Source organism: Suricata suricatta, chromosome 3 (genome assembly GCF_006229205.1).
Source record: "Suricata suricatta isolate VVHF042 chromosome 3, meerkat_22Aug2017_6uvM2_HiC, whole genome shotgun sequence".
NCBI lineage: Eukaryota > Metazoa > Chordata > Mammalia > Carnivora > Herpestidae > Suricata > Suricata suricatta.
The window spans coordinates 78,343,949-78,360,524 of record NC_043702.1 but is presented as its reverse complement, the minus strand read 5'-3'; the positions used below and the strand labels follow the sequence as shown (position 1 = coordinate 78,360,524).

Below are 16,576 nucleotides of genomic sequence, written 5' to 3'. Positions count from 1 at the left end.
CTCCAGAATATTCCCCAACAAAAGGAAAGTGTATACAGAAAGTTGTGGATGTCATTGCAAGCTGGATTGGTTAGGAGCTTGTGTGGTTGGTGGAACCGGTGTGCTTAAGTGATGCATCTCAAGAGAGGGACTCTTACACAGTCCTCTTCTTCCTTAGACTAGTTTGGCCAATTAACTACAACCTTTCTTGTCAAATAGAAAGAACACAAGCTATGACTCTTTATAACCGCTCTTTATTATGTCCTCTACATCTTCACATGGGAGTGACTATTTTTGGAACTCTTCCTGTAGGGTTACGTGCTGAATTTCTTCAATCCCCAATTCCTCTCATTGTGCTTTGCAGGAGAAGCTGTGCCTGAGGATGAACAGATCAGTGCTAAAGACCAGAAGACCTTGGAGCCCTGCGATAACACCCCCATCATAGACAATATTGCTCCTGTGGTTGCTGGCATCTCTGCCGAGGAGAAAGAGAAGTATGACGAGGAGATCTCCAGTCTCTACAGACAACTGGATGATAAGGTCTGTAGCCAAAGGTTATTTATGGTCCTCACTCTGGTACAGAGGCTAAAGGTGGCGGGTCCTAGACTGATGGGCCAGAAGCAGCTTCAAGCCCTGGAGGGGGGTTGCTGATGTGGGGCTCCGGACCCATGTTTATGTCTACCTTCCTAATATCTGCCCTAGCTCTTGATTGGGCAGACTTGGGGCACTTAATTCATGTGGAATAGAAACTTTTATGGAAGTTTGATTGGAAGACTAGTTGGTCTAGATAGACGTCTTCCCTTCTGGACATTATACTCGGGCTAGTCACTACATGAGAGTAGGGGTGTGGTGAGTGTGCATGATCTTTGTTTAACTGTCCCTTCTGTTTTCTCTGGGCCCTCTGCCTCACCTCTTGGAACTTGGACAGTAGTGCCAGCTATAGGGGCAGCGTGGTGGCTCCTAATGCTAATTGTGTACTTTAACCACGCAGCTCTAAGGCCCAGTGGTGAGGAGCCAATGGTAGTGGTGTGTGGTCTGACCGATTTTCCTTTATTGGGAAATCTGTTTCCAGGGGCCTACTCTTGAATGAAGTGGTTGGAACATGCTGGTTAGGGATGTCCAATTTTATGGGACACTTCGGGAATCAAGAAGACCTGTCAGTGCACAAGATGGAACAGAGGAAAAGAGACCTTGGAGAATGCTGTGCACTGTTCATCCTCAGTGAAGGTCGGGTTGGGGATCCCAGAGGCCCAGGAAATTAAATTGATGTTTCACGTGATCTTGGCATAGTGCCCTTGGAATATCCTAAATCCTTTCAGTTCATTTCATCAAGGTTGCTGATATTTTTAGTCTGATTTAATCTTTTCTGTTGTGGTTCAGCTCGGAGTGTTTGGGGACAGCTCTGGTTTGGCTGAAGCAGCTTTGTTATGTTAACGTTGCCATTAATTTTAACAGCCTGTCTATTCTGAGTGAAGCTCCGTCTGTATCACCATTACGAGCAGAATGTGGAGCTAGTTCTGCTTGTCTGTGACCCTGGGAATTCTCATTGTGACCACAGAGTTAAACTAGAGGACTGTAGCCTTCTGGCTACCCATGAGATTTTTAATGAGAGTGAATACACACCCATGAGAGCTGGGTCAGTTGCCTTTTAGGCACCTGACATACTGTTATCCTCCATTTCTAACCAGATATTGTTATGTAAAACCTCAAAGTCAGAGAAAAAGGAGATCGATAGTAAGTTAATGATATATGCGATTTCTTGATTTCTCCAAAGAAATGCTATTGTTTAAACATACTGCGATTGTATTTTCATTTTAGAATTGATGGGTTCATTTAGTAATCCCCAAGGAATTATGGATGAGAGATGATGACCATATTTTATACTCTGTTCTCTGTGAATAAACGCCTGCCTTGGTTGGAACTGGGATCCTTCACCTTTGGCAGCATGAGGAACTTTCGTTGATCTGAGAGAGACTTTAGAGTTTTGAGTGTAGCTCCTGAAATGTAGAAATGAGGACTGGGTCAGAGTGAGGGTGATGCCATGCCTTGCGGCTTTTCAGTTGGTAGCTGGCAGAGCTGGCCCTAGAGTGTCTGCCTCTGGATGACAAGCTCAGCACGCTTCCTGTTATATCATTTTCCGATGGCATATGCATTGAAGACCCTCTAAAGCACACATTTTGAGGTTAGCATTTGTAGTCCAACATGGGCTTGCTGAGATCGGAGAAAGCACTGAGCCCACAAGCCTTAGCCGTGGAGGGCACCAGTGCTGGTGGTTTGACCCTAGTGACTACCCATGGTCTGCTTCATTATGTGAGATCAGCCGTCATTCTTATTTTTCCTCCTCTTAAAAGTTCTAGAAGGTGTTTCATGCTTCTGACGAGATAGGTGGCTTGATACTTTGGAGAACGCATGAACTGGGACATGGCATCTTCATAGATTATTGAGTAGTAGAGCTGAAAGCATCTGGGTCCCGATGGGAAGCTAGCCCAGGGTGGTTCCATGACTCGCCCAAGTTCCCATCACCTACCTGTAGGGGCAGAGCGGGAATGAGGCTGTATATCTTCTGGCTCCTAGTCCTGTGGTCATCCCATTTGGTCTTAGCCCTTTAAATGACAGATTGTCAACCCTAATGAATCTATTTACAATGTGGTGGGAGAAGGGCTACATGGTCTTTTCCCCCAGCAGCCCTCTCGGGCCCTCTGTGCTGTCTTTCCAGGTGTTTAAGGACAGGTACTGTCCAAGGCAGTGCTGTATGATAGAAAAGCATATGCTTTCGAGTCAGACCTGTGTCTTAATAATGCTGAGACTTGGGCTGTTGAACGGCCTACCCTGCTGAAGATACTTTTCTCATCTGCAGCACGGGGCTCATATCTGTTAACACTCCAAAAAAGTTGCAGTGGGAATTAAAAGTCTTTAGTGTGTAGCAGTTGCTCAATAAATAGTAGTTTCTTTCTTTCTCTCCTGGGTTCTATTTGCTTGAGGGAGAATCCCATCTTCTGTGGTATCAGAGGTGGGGGTGCAGAGGTGAGTTAGGAGAAGAGTTAGAAGATGAGCAAGTTGGTGTTGGCACTCTCTCTTTTATTCCTCATCTCCTCCAATGCTCACGTTCTATTGGAAATGTGTAAGAAGAATTCAGTGTAAGAGGAATTCTATTTCTAATAGAAGTTGAGCCTCATTTCACTAAGTACCATTGCAACACAAGCATTTTTAGAATTAAAGCTGGCCAGTGATGAGCCGACAACTCACCGTTTCACATGTAAGAAAATCCAAGAACAAGAATCTTTTCTGAAAAGTGCTTTGAAATATGTTATGTATGGACTAGCTCTTAGTAGCCAGCATCAGGGTGAGCACATTCTAACAAGTGCCCTTGCGTGTATAGCTATGGACTGCATGGCACATTGTATTCTGAAAGTTTTGAAAAAAAATTTTTTAAAGATTAATTCCTTGGAGAAGTTGCCTTAACAAAGGGTAAGCGTAGTTTTGGAAATATCTCTGGTACAAGTGATTCATGTCCTTATAATGTAATCCTTGTTCTTCACATGGGCTCGTGGCCCTGAGTTTTTACTGTACCTCACAAATCATTGCACCTGACTTGTCACCTGTCGGGGAGGAAGCCCCCATCTTCAGGCTTTGAAATGAACACAGTGTGAGAACAAAGGGCTGGCTTCTCTGTTCTGCTTCTCTCGTGGTTTCTATCATTTGTAGCCATTGCTTATGTGTCCCAGGGGAGGGGATGGAAGCTCCCTGATGTTCAGCTCCTTGAGCCTTTTATGTTAAGTTGTTTAATATTTATGTGCCAAGGAACATAAACATAAAATTGTTCCCGGTAACTGACACTCTACGTTTATGAAGTGGAAGAGAAAATATGCCCTACAGAGTAGTCTTCTAGTTATTCAAGTACCGTTTTTTTGGCAGTTTCACTCTGGTGTAATTTCCCTAATTCTCATGCCAGAAATTGGATTTGGGGAGGAAAGTCATGAGTATTTTGTTAAACCATTAAAGAAACATTGATGTAAAAAGTTCAGTAGAAACAGGCTCGCCCTGAACAGAGAAATAAGGCCAAAAGATGTTCTACACAAAGAAAAATGAGATACAGACCGTGTAATACTGATTTTAGCCTTTTCTTGCGCATGGAAAGCATTCTTTGTGACACTGAGTCAATCTGATTTAAATGTTTGCATAGACACAACCAAATTGCCTAGAGAATATCCTATGGAAAACTGAGGTCCTGCGACCCGGGCCCTTGAGTTCACCCCACACACCTCACGCCTGGAAAAGGCGGGAGGCGCGGTGCGGGTTTTTTATGGGCTGTGGGGAGAACGCCTGGCCGCACCTGGCACAAAGAGTAACACGATGATACTGAGTCTGCCTCTGCTTGGGGTTTGGCCCCTAGAAGTGTTATCCACTAGGATTTTCTCCTGTGTTTACAGGAGGGGCACAGGGAAGTGAAGTTGCTGTTCTTCACAGACTGGGCTTCACGTCTGCATTGGAATTCATGAACATCTTTGTAGTGAGGATGGAGCTTCCTGTGGTTAAATGTCCGCACTGGCTGGCTGGTGTCTGGGGAGGGGCAGAGATGCTTGCACTGGGCAGCCAGAGGCGGGCAACTCTGGCTTTTGTGGCAGCAGCACCTAGTGGCAGAAAATGAGAACGAGGGAAGCAGACTTGTTCGTGGGAAGATCATTTCCTAGTTCCGTGATAGGCGGAAGAGCAAGGATTAACTTTCTGCATCCCCACTTAAGTGTTTTTGTTTTTCTCCAGTGGTAGGAAAGTTAACTTCTAATCAAGGGGGAGATCTGCTCATGCTGAAGATTAATTCTCTAGTGAATGTTTTCCAGTCTCTCTAAGTGAGAGATTTGAAGTGGAAATGCTGGTCTTTCCTACCGGTCACGTGGCAGCATTCCTGGTCATTGATGTGTTTGATGAGATTTGGAACATGAATATATTACAGTGCAGATGGTTAGAAATTCACTCCCTTATTTTTTCTTAGCGTCTTTGAATTGGGAGGGAGAGCTACAAAGTCCCATCTGACTCCCAAACTGTGGATCTTTGATTTCCGGATGAGCAGGAATTGCGTTGAATGTGTAGGATATTATATATCCCAGAATACCCAGATGTTTCATCTGTTGAGAAAGGTGGGCAAAGGAGGTACTTAAACCAAATCAGGACCCCAGAGCCAATCTCTCATCTGTGGGGAAAGCACCACACCATTCCCTTCATCATATTAGCAAGCTTACAGCTGGCATCCTGCTATCTGACTGTCGTCGGGAAACCGGGATATCAGAAATGACACAACTAACCCAAAAACATTAAACATGATGTTTCGTTTCAGGATGATGAAATTAACCAGCAGAGCCAGCTGGCTGAAAAGCTAAAGCAACAGATGTTGGATCAGGATGAGGTAAAGAATGCAATAAATTTTTTTTTATAAAGTTCTCTTATTACTCTTTGTTGTTGATGTTTGTTCCAGAAATTTAATTTGCACAGAATTTTTTCAAAAATCACTGAATCATGTGGACATTTCTTGGTAGATTTCCTTTGAATGCCTGTTAAATGCCAAGTTTAGAAAATAAATGTCTTACTTTGTAGAGCTCTGGGGTTTTGAGAGTGAGTAGCGGGTTGCTACACTTAGTCTTTGAAGAGTGGAGATGAAGTAGTTCGGTGGTTGGACAAGGATGATTCTGATTCCTCATACCCAGTGCCTAGCACTCCCGTTTCTTGCCGGTTTAGTTCTTTTCAGCTTTGCAAATCAGCCGGCTCAGGTCTTTGATGTATACTGTGTTCTCATGCTACCTTGTAGGAAGTAAAACCAAAAACCAAAAGTAGAGATGGAGGGGAGGAGAAAGCAAAGAGGAAAGGGGTCCTCATGCTCAATTAATATGTGTTTAATATAGTAAATGGAGGCAAATTGTTTTCAGTCTTTCCCTGGATAGTGTTGAGTTCTCCGGTGAACGTCTTTACTACATTGTGTTTTGCCAAATATTTAACAAACAGGAACCTAAGCAAAGGATAGATAGCCAGTCTGTCAAACATGGATGATTAGGTACTCTTGCTGAGGACCTCCTAAGGAATTTTTCTCTTTCGTGCTTTAGGGTGCTTTCTGTTTGTTGCAAAAGTGCTACAGATTGGATTACATGATACAATTCCAGCAGGTGGCCTGGGCTCGTGCTCGTAGTCCCAGCCCTCCCACAGACCTAATTCTCTCTATAACCATTCCTTTCTCTTCCTCTTCATTTCCCTTTATCACCTCAGGACAATGATTATGCCCCCTGTCCAAACACTTCCCTTGGCAGGGAGATCATCTATGCTTTTGCAGTCAGACCAACCATATTTAATTGATTTTCCTCTTTTTTTTTAATTGAAAAAATTTTTTTTAAATTTAAACATTTATTCATTTTTGACAGAGAGAGAACATGAGTGAGGGAGGGGCAGAGAGAGGGAGATACAGAATCTGAAGCAGGTTCCAGGCTCTGAGCTGTCAGTGTGGAACCCAACACAGGGCTCAAACGCATGAACTATAAGATCATGACCTGAGCTGAAGTTGGACACTTAACCGACTGAGCCACCAGGCCCCCCCTTAATTGATTTTTCTCTTACCCATAGTTGAGTCTTCCATCTGCTCAGTGTCTCCTGCTTTCTTCCTCTTGTTCAATTCCTTTGCATGTCCAACTTGGTACAACTGCCTATGATAAACTTTCTTTTTGTTACAGTTCAAACTCAGTATTGATTTTCTATACAGCCAAAGCAGTATCTGTTATTTATAGGAAAATCCAAAAATACAGTAGGCATAAAGATAATGAAAATATTCACAAGCCTACTTATTCACTTCTAACTAATGTTAATGTTTGGGATACATCCTTCTATATGTCCATGATGAATATTAAGAAAAATTGACAATTGCTTTATACTCTTTTGGTTAGCTCTGAAATGGATGTGTTTACAATGTGAAATAATGGTCATGTTAAAAAGCCATGTGGATATCATTGTCATTCTCAGAGATGATTTCCCTCATTCTTTATTCAATATTTGGAATAGCCAGCCAGCTACAGAGTGTGATGATTTTTTATGTGTAATCAATTCTTTGAGCTAAGCCTATGCAGTTTTAAAGTTAAAGAAAAAAAATCCTAAAAAAAAACTAGAACAAAAAAGAAACATTTGAAACCTCATGCTATTTTTTTTAATTTTTAAAAATGTTTTTTATTTATTTTTGAGAGACAGAGAGACAGTGCGAGTAGGGGAGGGTCAGAGAGAGAGGGAGACACAGAATCTGAAGACAGGCTCCAGGCTCTGAGCTAGCGGTCAGCACAGAGCCCGATGCGGGGCTCAAAACCATGAACTGTGAGATCATGACCTGAGCCAACGCCAGATGCTTAACTGACTGAGCCACCTAGGCTCCCCTTTAATATTTATTTTTGAGAGAGAGAGAGAGAGAGACAGAGTGCAGATGGGGGAGAGGTGGAGAGAGAGGGAGACACAGAATCCAAAGTAGACTCCAGTTTCTGGGCTTGTCAGCACAGAGCCTGACATGGGGCTTGAACCCACAAACCATGAGATCCTGACCTAAGCCAAAGCCAGACGCTTAGCTGACTGAGCCACCCAGGTACCCCTATTTTTTTTTAATCTAGCATCTGGATACAAAGTATGGTTTCTAGTCATCCTGAGCATCTTTTATCTGTTTTTAAAATTACTTTATTTTGGAGCAAGCACAGAACATAAATACTTGAACATGACATTCGCCAGTTCCACACTATCTCATTTCCCCAGCTTTTGGCTTCCACAAGAAGAGATTATGAGAAGATCCAGGAAGAGCTGACGCGCCTCCAGATTGAAAACGAGGCAGCCAAAGATGAAGTGAAAGAAGTTCTCCAGGCTCTGGAAGAGCTGGCTGTCAATTATGATCAGAAGTCTCAAGAAGTGGAGGACAAGACCAGGGCCAACGAGCAGCTGACGGATGAGCTGGCCCAGAAAACGGTTGGAGCACTTGTGTCTAGGGGGGTTGGGGCTTTTCCATTGCTGTTCCTGTACTTCTGTTGATGTCTGTTGACAGACACCATATAGAAAGGCAGTTGGCAGATTGGTTTTGCAGTGTTAGATATATTCCCTGAAATCCTCCAATAATTGAAATACTTCATGTAGGTCATGTTTGTCTACTCATCCCAGGACTGCATATTGTTTCATATCCGGGGGATTTATAACCTTAGTAGGGATGCCTTGTGAATAGTCAAGAGAGTGCAACTTTGGAGCCACAAAAATCCTTGTTAAAATTTCAACTTTACAATGATTAGGCCTTAATGAACACAATTAAACTTCATGAGTATTTGCTCCCTTATCTGTAAAAATTGCATTAATAACATACGCCTTTCAGTGCATGAGAATTAGTGACAATTTGTATAAGGCACTTAGCACAGACCTGTGCATATGCTACAATACCAATAAATAAATCTCAAAATGTTATATCAACAAGGCAGAGTAGGTGACCGATGAAGGGTGTGGGTTTCATTCTTGTTTTTACCGTCTTGACGGAAACCCATTCCTCCCATACAGTCCTAGCCTAGGACTGATTGTCCTGGTGTGCTTGTTGTCCTGTTTTTGTTGTTGTTTTGTTTTAATTTTTTTTAATGTTTATTTCTTACTGAGGACAGAAAGAAACACAGCATGAGTGGGGGCGGGGGCCAGAGAGAGAGGGAGACACAGAATCTAAAGCAGGCTCCAGGCTCTTAGCTGTCAGCACAGAGCCTGATATGGGGCTCAAACCCACAAACCGTGAGATCATGACTGGAGCCATAGTTGGACACTTAACTGACTGAACCCCGCAGGCGCCCCAGTGTTTTCCTATTTTAAGCCAGTGCTTCAGTCTGCACATTTCCTGAATTTCAGATTCTCCCAGTCAGAGATGCTACAGGTTCTGCACGGTGAGCTGGTGACAGCAGGGCCAGGGAGCATTTGGTGAGGTGGCTGGTGGTGGGATGTTTCCATTTTGTCTTTTTCTACTTGGAAAATGGGTGGTGGGAAGCTAAGTGGCTCTAACCAGCTGCCCTTGGCACCTTGGCCCAATGGCCTAAGATTGTGCCCAGCCTGCTTTGTGGAAAACATCCCGTCCTCCCAGGCAAGGGGTAGCAGATGGTGCAGGAAAGCTCTAATCTGCTGACCGTAGAGCTGGAAAATGCTCCTAGCTCCATATATTCAACTGCGTGAAGGAAGCCTTTTTAAATGGCTTCCCAAGATGGGAACTGTTGCTTCTGTGGGTTTTAAAAACAAAACAAACTAAGTGGCAGCAAGACCAAAATAGAAATAAAACCAAACCAGAAGTCACTTAGGGAAGGAGGGACTTAGATTTCCCCTGTTTACTGTTTTCTACAGGATTCTTTAATTAGTCCTTCATGTTATTTGCTTCTCAAAATAATGAAACATTTCCCCTAATATGGCCCTTATTTTCAGCCAAGCCCAAATACTCCTAGACTGGTGTGTAGTGCTGTTTTCAGTCAGATCATTAAAAGGTGCTCAAGTAAAACAGCTTCAGATGGAAGAATTGCATAAGTGTCTTTGCATTCACCTCCACAGCTCTGTAAGTTAGGGAAATGATTTTCTTTGTTGACTGAGTTAATGCCAAGACACCAAAATATGACTATTCTGTTGAAGTTGAGAGGTTGTTAAGTTAGTTGTAGATATCTACCTGCTGGTCACACGCATGAGAAATAGAAGAGGGATGGAGCTACTGCTCTATGTGAAGGCAAAGACTTGACTCACTGGAAAAGAGATGAGATTGTTCAATTCAGCTTCACTGTGAAGGTTAACTTTTCATAAGTTGTTTTCTAAACTAATGAATGTCTCTCTGGGCCTTCTAGACCCATCTCTTATTATGAAGTCAGATGGGGGTCTGGAAATGGTCCAGGGAGCTGGTTTGTTTGGAAATGGGGGTGGGGTGTTTGCAGGTATATTTGGACCCTGGAAGATGAGGACTGAAATGGAACATATTGTGGGTAGGAAGATGCGATCACATGCTCTAAACCCATGGGCTCCCTTTGGGCTTTATTTTTGTAATACTTGTTTCACTGCCCAGAGATTGTCATGTGATGTGTCGATGCAACATAACTGGCCATGACAAATTCTCCTTTTTTATGAAAGAATGCAGTGCTACACTATAGTTCGACTTAAAAGGACTCTGACGTTGAGATCGCATGAAATGATAAAAGAACTCCGTCCTGCATTATGTTGTCATTCTTTGCAGTGCTGTGGGTATGAATTGATGGGCAGCTCTTTTAATTTGCCGTTAAAATGTGTTTTTCAGACGACATTGACAACCACACAGAGAGAGCTGAGCCAGCTACAAGAGCTTAGCAACCACCAGAAGAAGAGGGCTACTGAGATCCTGAATTTGCTGTTGAAGGACCTGGGGGAGATAGGAGGAATTATCGGCACCAATGACGTGAAGACTGTAAGCCAGCCCTTCCTTTAGCTACCCGCCCCCCCCCTCCGTTCTCTTAATGCTGTGATCCTAAGCAAGCCGGGTCCGTGTTTTATTCTCCTAAGTACTGAACGCTCAGCGCAGTGCTTTGCACCTCCCACATATTTGGTAATATTTGAACAAATGAACCAAGGGCTGAATGAATAACTAAGTGAATAATTGGATTTGGAAAAGAAGGAAAAAAAATTACCTTTCAAATATAGGACATGTCTTCAAATTTTGGTTGGCCTTATGCAAACTGTTATTTCTCAAACTGTTACATGCCAATGTCACAGAAGTTTGGAACTGGGTAGGTTAAACAACACTTCTAGTCTCAGAACTGCGTTTCTCCTTTTTTGTAAGAACCCAGCAGAATGAAATTCCCCAACCAATCGGTGTGAATTAGGAAAGCTTTCAGCTAAAGTAATAGGATTCTAACAGTGGCTTAAAAAATAAATCCACATTTAATTATTCACAATATGAGAAGTCTAGAATTTGCTATTCAAGTTGTGATGTGCATCATCTGGGAGTTTGTTGGAAATATAGACGCATAAGCCCACTGCGGACTTACCGAAATTAGAACCTGCATTTTAACAAGATTGTCCAGGTGATTCAAACCTTATTAAAGTTTCAGAAGCAAATTTTAGTCCATGTCCTAATGATGTCAAGGGGCTTTTGTTAGCTTGTTACCTTTATACATCCTTAGACTTTGGTCTCATGGTAGCAAGGTAGCAGCCATGGCACCGAGTTCGTGTCTTCACACAGCCACATCCAAGGCAGGATGGGTTGAAAAGACAGCCAGCTTCATCCAGGAGGGAACTATATCCTTCCTAGCCAGCATTGGGTTACATGGTCACCCCAAGTTGCAAGGAAGGCTGGCAAAGTGAAGAGAAATAGTATTGCAATAATTGGCTTCAACCAGCCATGGTAAACCCCCAGGAGCTGTGCACCTCGGTGCCACTGACAGCAAGGAGTAGGGGAGGTGGGCAGGATGGGAGGGGTGTGAAGTTGCTCATGAGCCAGGACTAGAGGGACATGAGAGTACACATAATGTTATGGGCCAAGAACAGTTAACAACTGACGCAGTGTAGGGAGATAGAGATAAGAAAAAAGTGCCTCTATTAAAGAGGTTAATTGACATACATTACGCTGCACATATTTAAAGTGTATAGTCTGAAAAGTTTTGACATACTATACACTCATGAAAGCATTACCAAGTAAAGTAATGAGCGTGTCCATCACCCCCAAAAGTGTGTGGGCCTGTCGCTTGTCTCTAGTCTGTTTTATTGATCTAATCATTATGCTAAAACCATACTGTTTTGATTACTGTAGCTTTATGAGAATAATACAGCACCTTGTACAGAGTAGCTATTGAGAGCTGTGGTGGATTTTGGCCAGCCAGGGAATGACATTACGATGTTTAACGTCTATGTCAGAAGGCCCTAAAATCAACTTCTTTGAGGTTAGCCCTTTAAAAGACTGCATTCTACATCAGCCTTTATGGGCACACTCAGGCTTTGAGTTGGGGTTGTTAAATGCTAGAAAAGGCTGCCCAGATTCCTTCTGTTTTTAGACATTTCTGGGAAACATAGAAATCCCTTCTTAGATGACATAACAGATCTAGGCTTAGAGTATACGACCTCTTGTAAACCTAATTCTTTCCTAGAGCCTCTTTTGTAACTGAATACTTCATGAATCTTTGCAAATGAATCTAAGTTTAGCACAGAATTCTCAGATACTATAAGATTAACCCTATTAAGCTCCAGTTTGGTGATTTTATACATGGGGGTTTAATTTTTAGAAGCATGCTTGCTTTGGTGTTGAGCTACACACTCCAGAGATTTGGGTGATTAAATGGCCCTCACAATATGAAGGTGGAGTTGATTTATGAGAAGTTGGTGTCTGCTGCTGATAATGATAAAGGAAGATATTTTTATACTAAGTTCTAAAATAGAGCTAATGAGAAATGCTAATGAAATCAAGGAGTGTCTGGGTGCTTCAGCATTAAAAAGAGTCCTTACCTTTGGGAATCTGAAGTATGATTGAGATTATTTTTAAATACTCAACTCAATGTTTTCTAGATATTTTTGGGTCTCAGACATTGGATGCCGTAATTTCATTGATAACTAGTTATTTTCATTGATAACTCTCACTCAGAAAGCATCATATTCTTAATCATTATGAGTGTTTTTTTCTTACAGTTATGATTTAATCATTAGGGCAATGTGCGCTAAAGGGGAGGACTTATTTTTCTTCGGGCAATTCACTTCACTTCTTGGGGCTTCATTTTCTTGGTTTGTAAACTGACAAGATGAGACCACATTATCTCGAAAGTTGTCAGCTTAGAAACTTCATGAGTTATCTATATATTTCTTAAATCTACATTTTGGATATAGAGTATTGGTTATGAGTATTCAGTTGAAGTAATCCTTTTATCTAAGACAATGTTCAGATCAGGGAAATCTTTGTCAGTGATCTTGTTTTTGTTCCTAAAGCCAAACAAGTTCCCACATGGTCCCTTTTGGTCGTACCCTGGGATACGGGGAAAAGATGTCCTCACTTCAAGAACACAGTAGTCTCAGACAGGGAAATACAAGGACCCCCCTTTATCCAGCTTAATCATGTCTTCAGACATTTTCAGGGTTCAGGCAATACTTTGTTTAGTCCACAAAATGAGACCAACATATGATGACATGAGCCTAGAGTTGATGTTATCTGGGTTTATTAGTGAGCTTCCTCTTCTTATCTCGTTCCTGTATCACCAGGCTTTCTTTAAAACAAAGATTTCCAGAAGTCTACCACAAACCCGAATAGAAAGTTGAGGCAGATTAAATGAAAGGGATTGGATTAGCTGCCAAGTTTGGGTCTGGGGAGGTGAAGGTGAGGAATGTTAAGCATCAGGGACCCTGCTGTGGCTGGGCCAGAGACACAGATAACCGGCTCCAGATCCTGGGCCTGAAATCAGCCCTCCCATCAGCCTCTTCAGCACAGCCTTGGGTCTGCAAGGGCCGGGGTTTCTGGGTCCCAGCCCCCAGCCAGAGAGGTATCCCCCAGGAAGTCTTGCGTCTCCAGTCCCCTCCTGTCCTTCAAGCTCTTGGAAGCAACACTTCATGCCTTAGCTGTGTACTGCACGAACAAAGAGAACAGACATTTCTGGGCATTAAAGAAAAAGAAAAAAAAGGGCTTCTAGTCCCATTCTGATTCTTAGGTGTTAGAATGCAAACAGTCACCTCACCTACCTTTTACTTGGTCTTGGGATGGCACCTTGCGTAGTCACGCCATGCCCTAGAGGCCTGGAGTGCTGGGTATGGAGGTGACTTCCAATAGGCATCTGCACGCCCGTGTGAAGGAAGGCAGTCTTTTCTTCTGGATTAGTCATCTCTGTCGGATCACGCAGTTCAGTGTTTACTGTTGGAGTCACTGTCAAACCCAGGGGAGAGTTATAAATAACACAACAAGAGTTAGCAGCAAACTCTTGATTCTCCTTTTTGAAATAACAGTGTACTGGGATTACTGAAAACTTTAAATTTACATGACTGAATAGATGAACTCTTAGGTGGTTAAAATAAAACAAAAGCAAAAACAACAACAAGAAAACAACCTTGTAGCAAAACCATTTGTTTGGAGTTTTTTTTTTTTTTCCCCATCAGACTCAAAATCTTTTAGACCTCCTAGGACAAGAGTAGGCTCCAGAAGTTATGGTTCTGGTTTGGGGGGAAGAAGCATCCAGCTTTCATTTTGGAGGAAATCTATTATTGTATATACTCTTTCACTCTTTCTCGGTGCATATGATATCTGGGCACGGAGTGCACGAAGTGTCCTTGTCTATAGACAGAGCTGGAGAGGAGGAAATTTTTGTTCCCTTCCCCAAATGCCATGCCTGTTGGCTTGGTATTTTCCGATGAGGAGCTGGTGTTGGTTGTGAATTCCACATGAAAGAGATAGATGTTCGCTTACCTTTCTGCAGAAGATGGACGACATATAGGACATACTTGGTGAGGCTAAAGAACATGTCTGCTCCACATTGGACCCATCATAAAGGCAGAACAAAACTGCACTGGAAGGTCGGGGGTGTTTCTCGCCCGTTCTCCCCATGCTATTGAGTTCTAGAAAGTAATGTGATGAGAAATGGTGTTGGTAGGCAAATCATTATTGGCAGCTGAGATTATTATTGGCTTACCAAGAACCTCCATTAAAATAAGACGGTAGACAAGATTATAGATTCTCTTTCTGTTAACATAGATTCTGCTCTATGTTGATTGACACCGGTGTCATTTAACAAATACTGCTATGGAATTCCTGGGGGAAGGTTGACACCAGGTTACAGGCACGTAGAGCTGTTTAGTCTACTTCCTCTCTGCTACCAATTTTCAGGACTGAGACACAAGTCCATATTCCTAGCTCTTAAATTTTTACTGAAAAGTCATCATAGGATGAGTCAATGACAGAAATACTGAAAAAAGTAGGCAGTTATAATGTACTCTGTGCTGTGTATAATTATACTGTATATAATGTACTATGGAACATTAAAACCATAGTTGGAATCATTGTCTTTAGAACCAATTGAAGCCTCTATCTGTGGGCGGGGTACCGGACAGCGCTCTTGTTTTCTCCTGAGGTGCTAGGATGCCCTCTGGTGGTTAAACAAAACATGCACACAGTTACTTTCCTCATTTGGTCAATTGCCCTTCAAGAGCATGTTTGCATCTCTGCCAGTGAGTTTCTATCCCAAGTACCTTGCTTCAGTTTCGTTTCCGGTTGAGCTCTGAAACTCAGACACCAAATATGAAATCGTGCAGGAATGCTGGCTGTTAGAATCTATCTTTCTAAAGGTGGATTCAGACTGTTAAACTCTCAGGTAATTTTAAATAATATAAACTAGATTCCTGTCTCCTTAGAAGGGGCAGGCACAGAGATGGAAATATTGATTGTAGTAAATGAAGTCATGTAGGAAAACCTTCATTTCATAATGACACCTTCTTATTCATTAGACTTTTTTTTAATTGAAGACTGTATAGAAAATCTTTTTATTTCAGCTCTTGCTTATAAAAGCATATTCATGACATTATTTTACTTCTCTGTCTGAATAGCAGACTACAGAGAACATAATTGAAATTTTTGATTTTTGAGTTCTTATAGGGGCTCAGGGTCCCCTTTAGGAACACTGGGACTTGTAGCTATTCTAGAAATGTAAGGTATAAGACCTTGGATGGAATACCTCATCAGAGTGATCTCTTTTTAAATCTTCAACGTCTTTTTCCTCTGATATCATGTCTTCATGTTAAAACTTAAATGTGATTTAATTTTTTGATTAAGGATTGATTGATTAAGGATTATATTTAGTAGAGGTTTTTATGTCAGTCTTCCCCAAGGTATTAGAAAACTTGGGACACACACACACACACACACACACACACATACACACACACACACATACATGCAGTGAACATATAGTAATTTTTAGTGATATTTTCAGCTTGTGGTCCTAGAATTAGGGATACCTAGTCAGAAATTCATAGACATCTTGAGGATCCATGGACAGATTTTTAGGGGCCCCACGAACCTCTGGAAATTATAGGCAATAGTTGAGCGTATTCCTTCATGTGCTCAGTTGGCAGATGTGAACGGAGTCATTGAGGAGGAATTCACCATGGCCCGCCTGTACATCAGCAAGATGAAGTCAGAGGTCAAATCCCTGGTGAACCGCAGCAAACAGCTCGAGAGCGCCCAGATGGACTCCAACAGGAAGATGAATGCCAGTGAGCGGGAGCTGGCAGCCTGCCAGCTGCTCATCTCCCAGGTGGGTCGTCCCCTGCCCCTCATGTCACTCCCTTGACCTCTTGAAATTTGCTTCCCCGCGCTCTCACTGGGGCTGATGGTACCCGACAGGGATAGTTGATGGACTTTGCTTTACGTAAGACTTGTCCATGGCCTCCCGGGCAATGACAGCCCAGGTTTATTATTATTAAGGCTAGATTTTGTTGTGGGAATTACACGAATTACCTTCAGGCCCCTTTTAAAGGATGTGTTTTCACATATCTAGCTATGGATCCATAGATAGGTAGGTAGAAATCTATAATGGATGGATGAGATTGGGTAGAATCTAAATCTCCTATAACCCAAGGCAACATTCCTTCCTCTTTTAATCTCTAC

At 42.4% G+C, this 16,576-nt stretch overlaps 1 protein-coding gene across 2 annotated transcripts in view; it reads left to right on the top strand.

The window, feature by feature from the left end:
* Positions 1-16,576, top strand: part of KIF5C (kinesin family member 5C) — a 151,283-nt gene that overhangs the window by 100,394 nt on the left and 34,313 nt on the right. For both annotated transcript variants that reach the window (XM_029934612.1, XM_029934611.1), the window contains exons 12-16: positions 344-519; positions 5,312-5,380; positions 7,744-7,950; positions 10,268-10,414; positions 16,035-16,223. In XM_029934612.1, the coding sequence (XP_029790472.1) occupies positions 344-519; positions 5,312-5,380; positions 7,744-7,950; positions 10,268-10,414; positions 16,035-16,223 (788 nt within the window). The remainder of the gene's footprint in view (positions 1-343; positions 520-5,311; positions 5,381-7,743; positions 7,951-10,267; positions 10,415-16,034; positions 16,224-16,576) is intronic.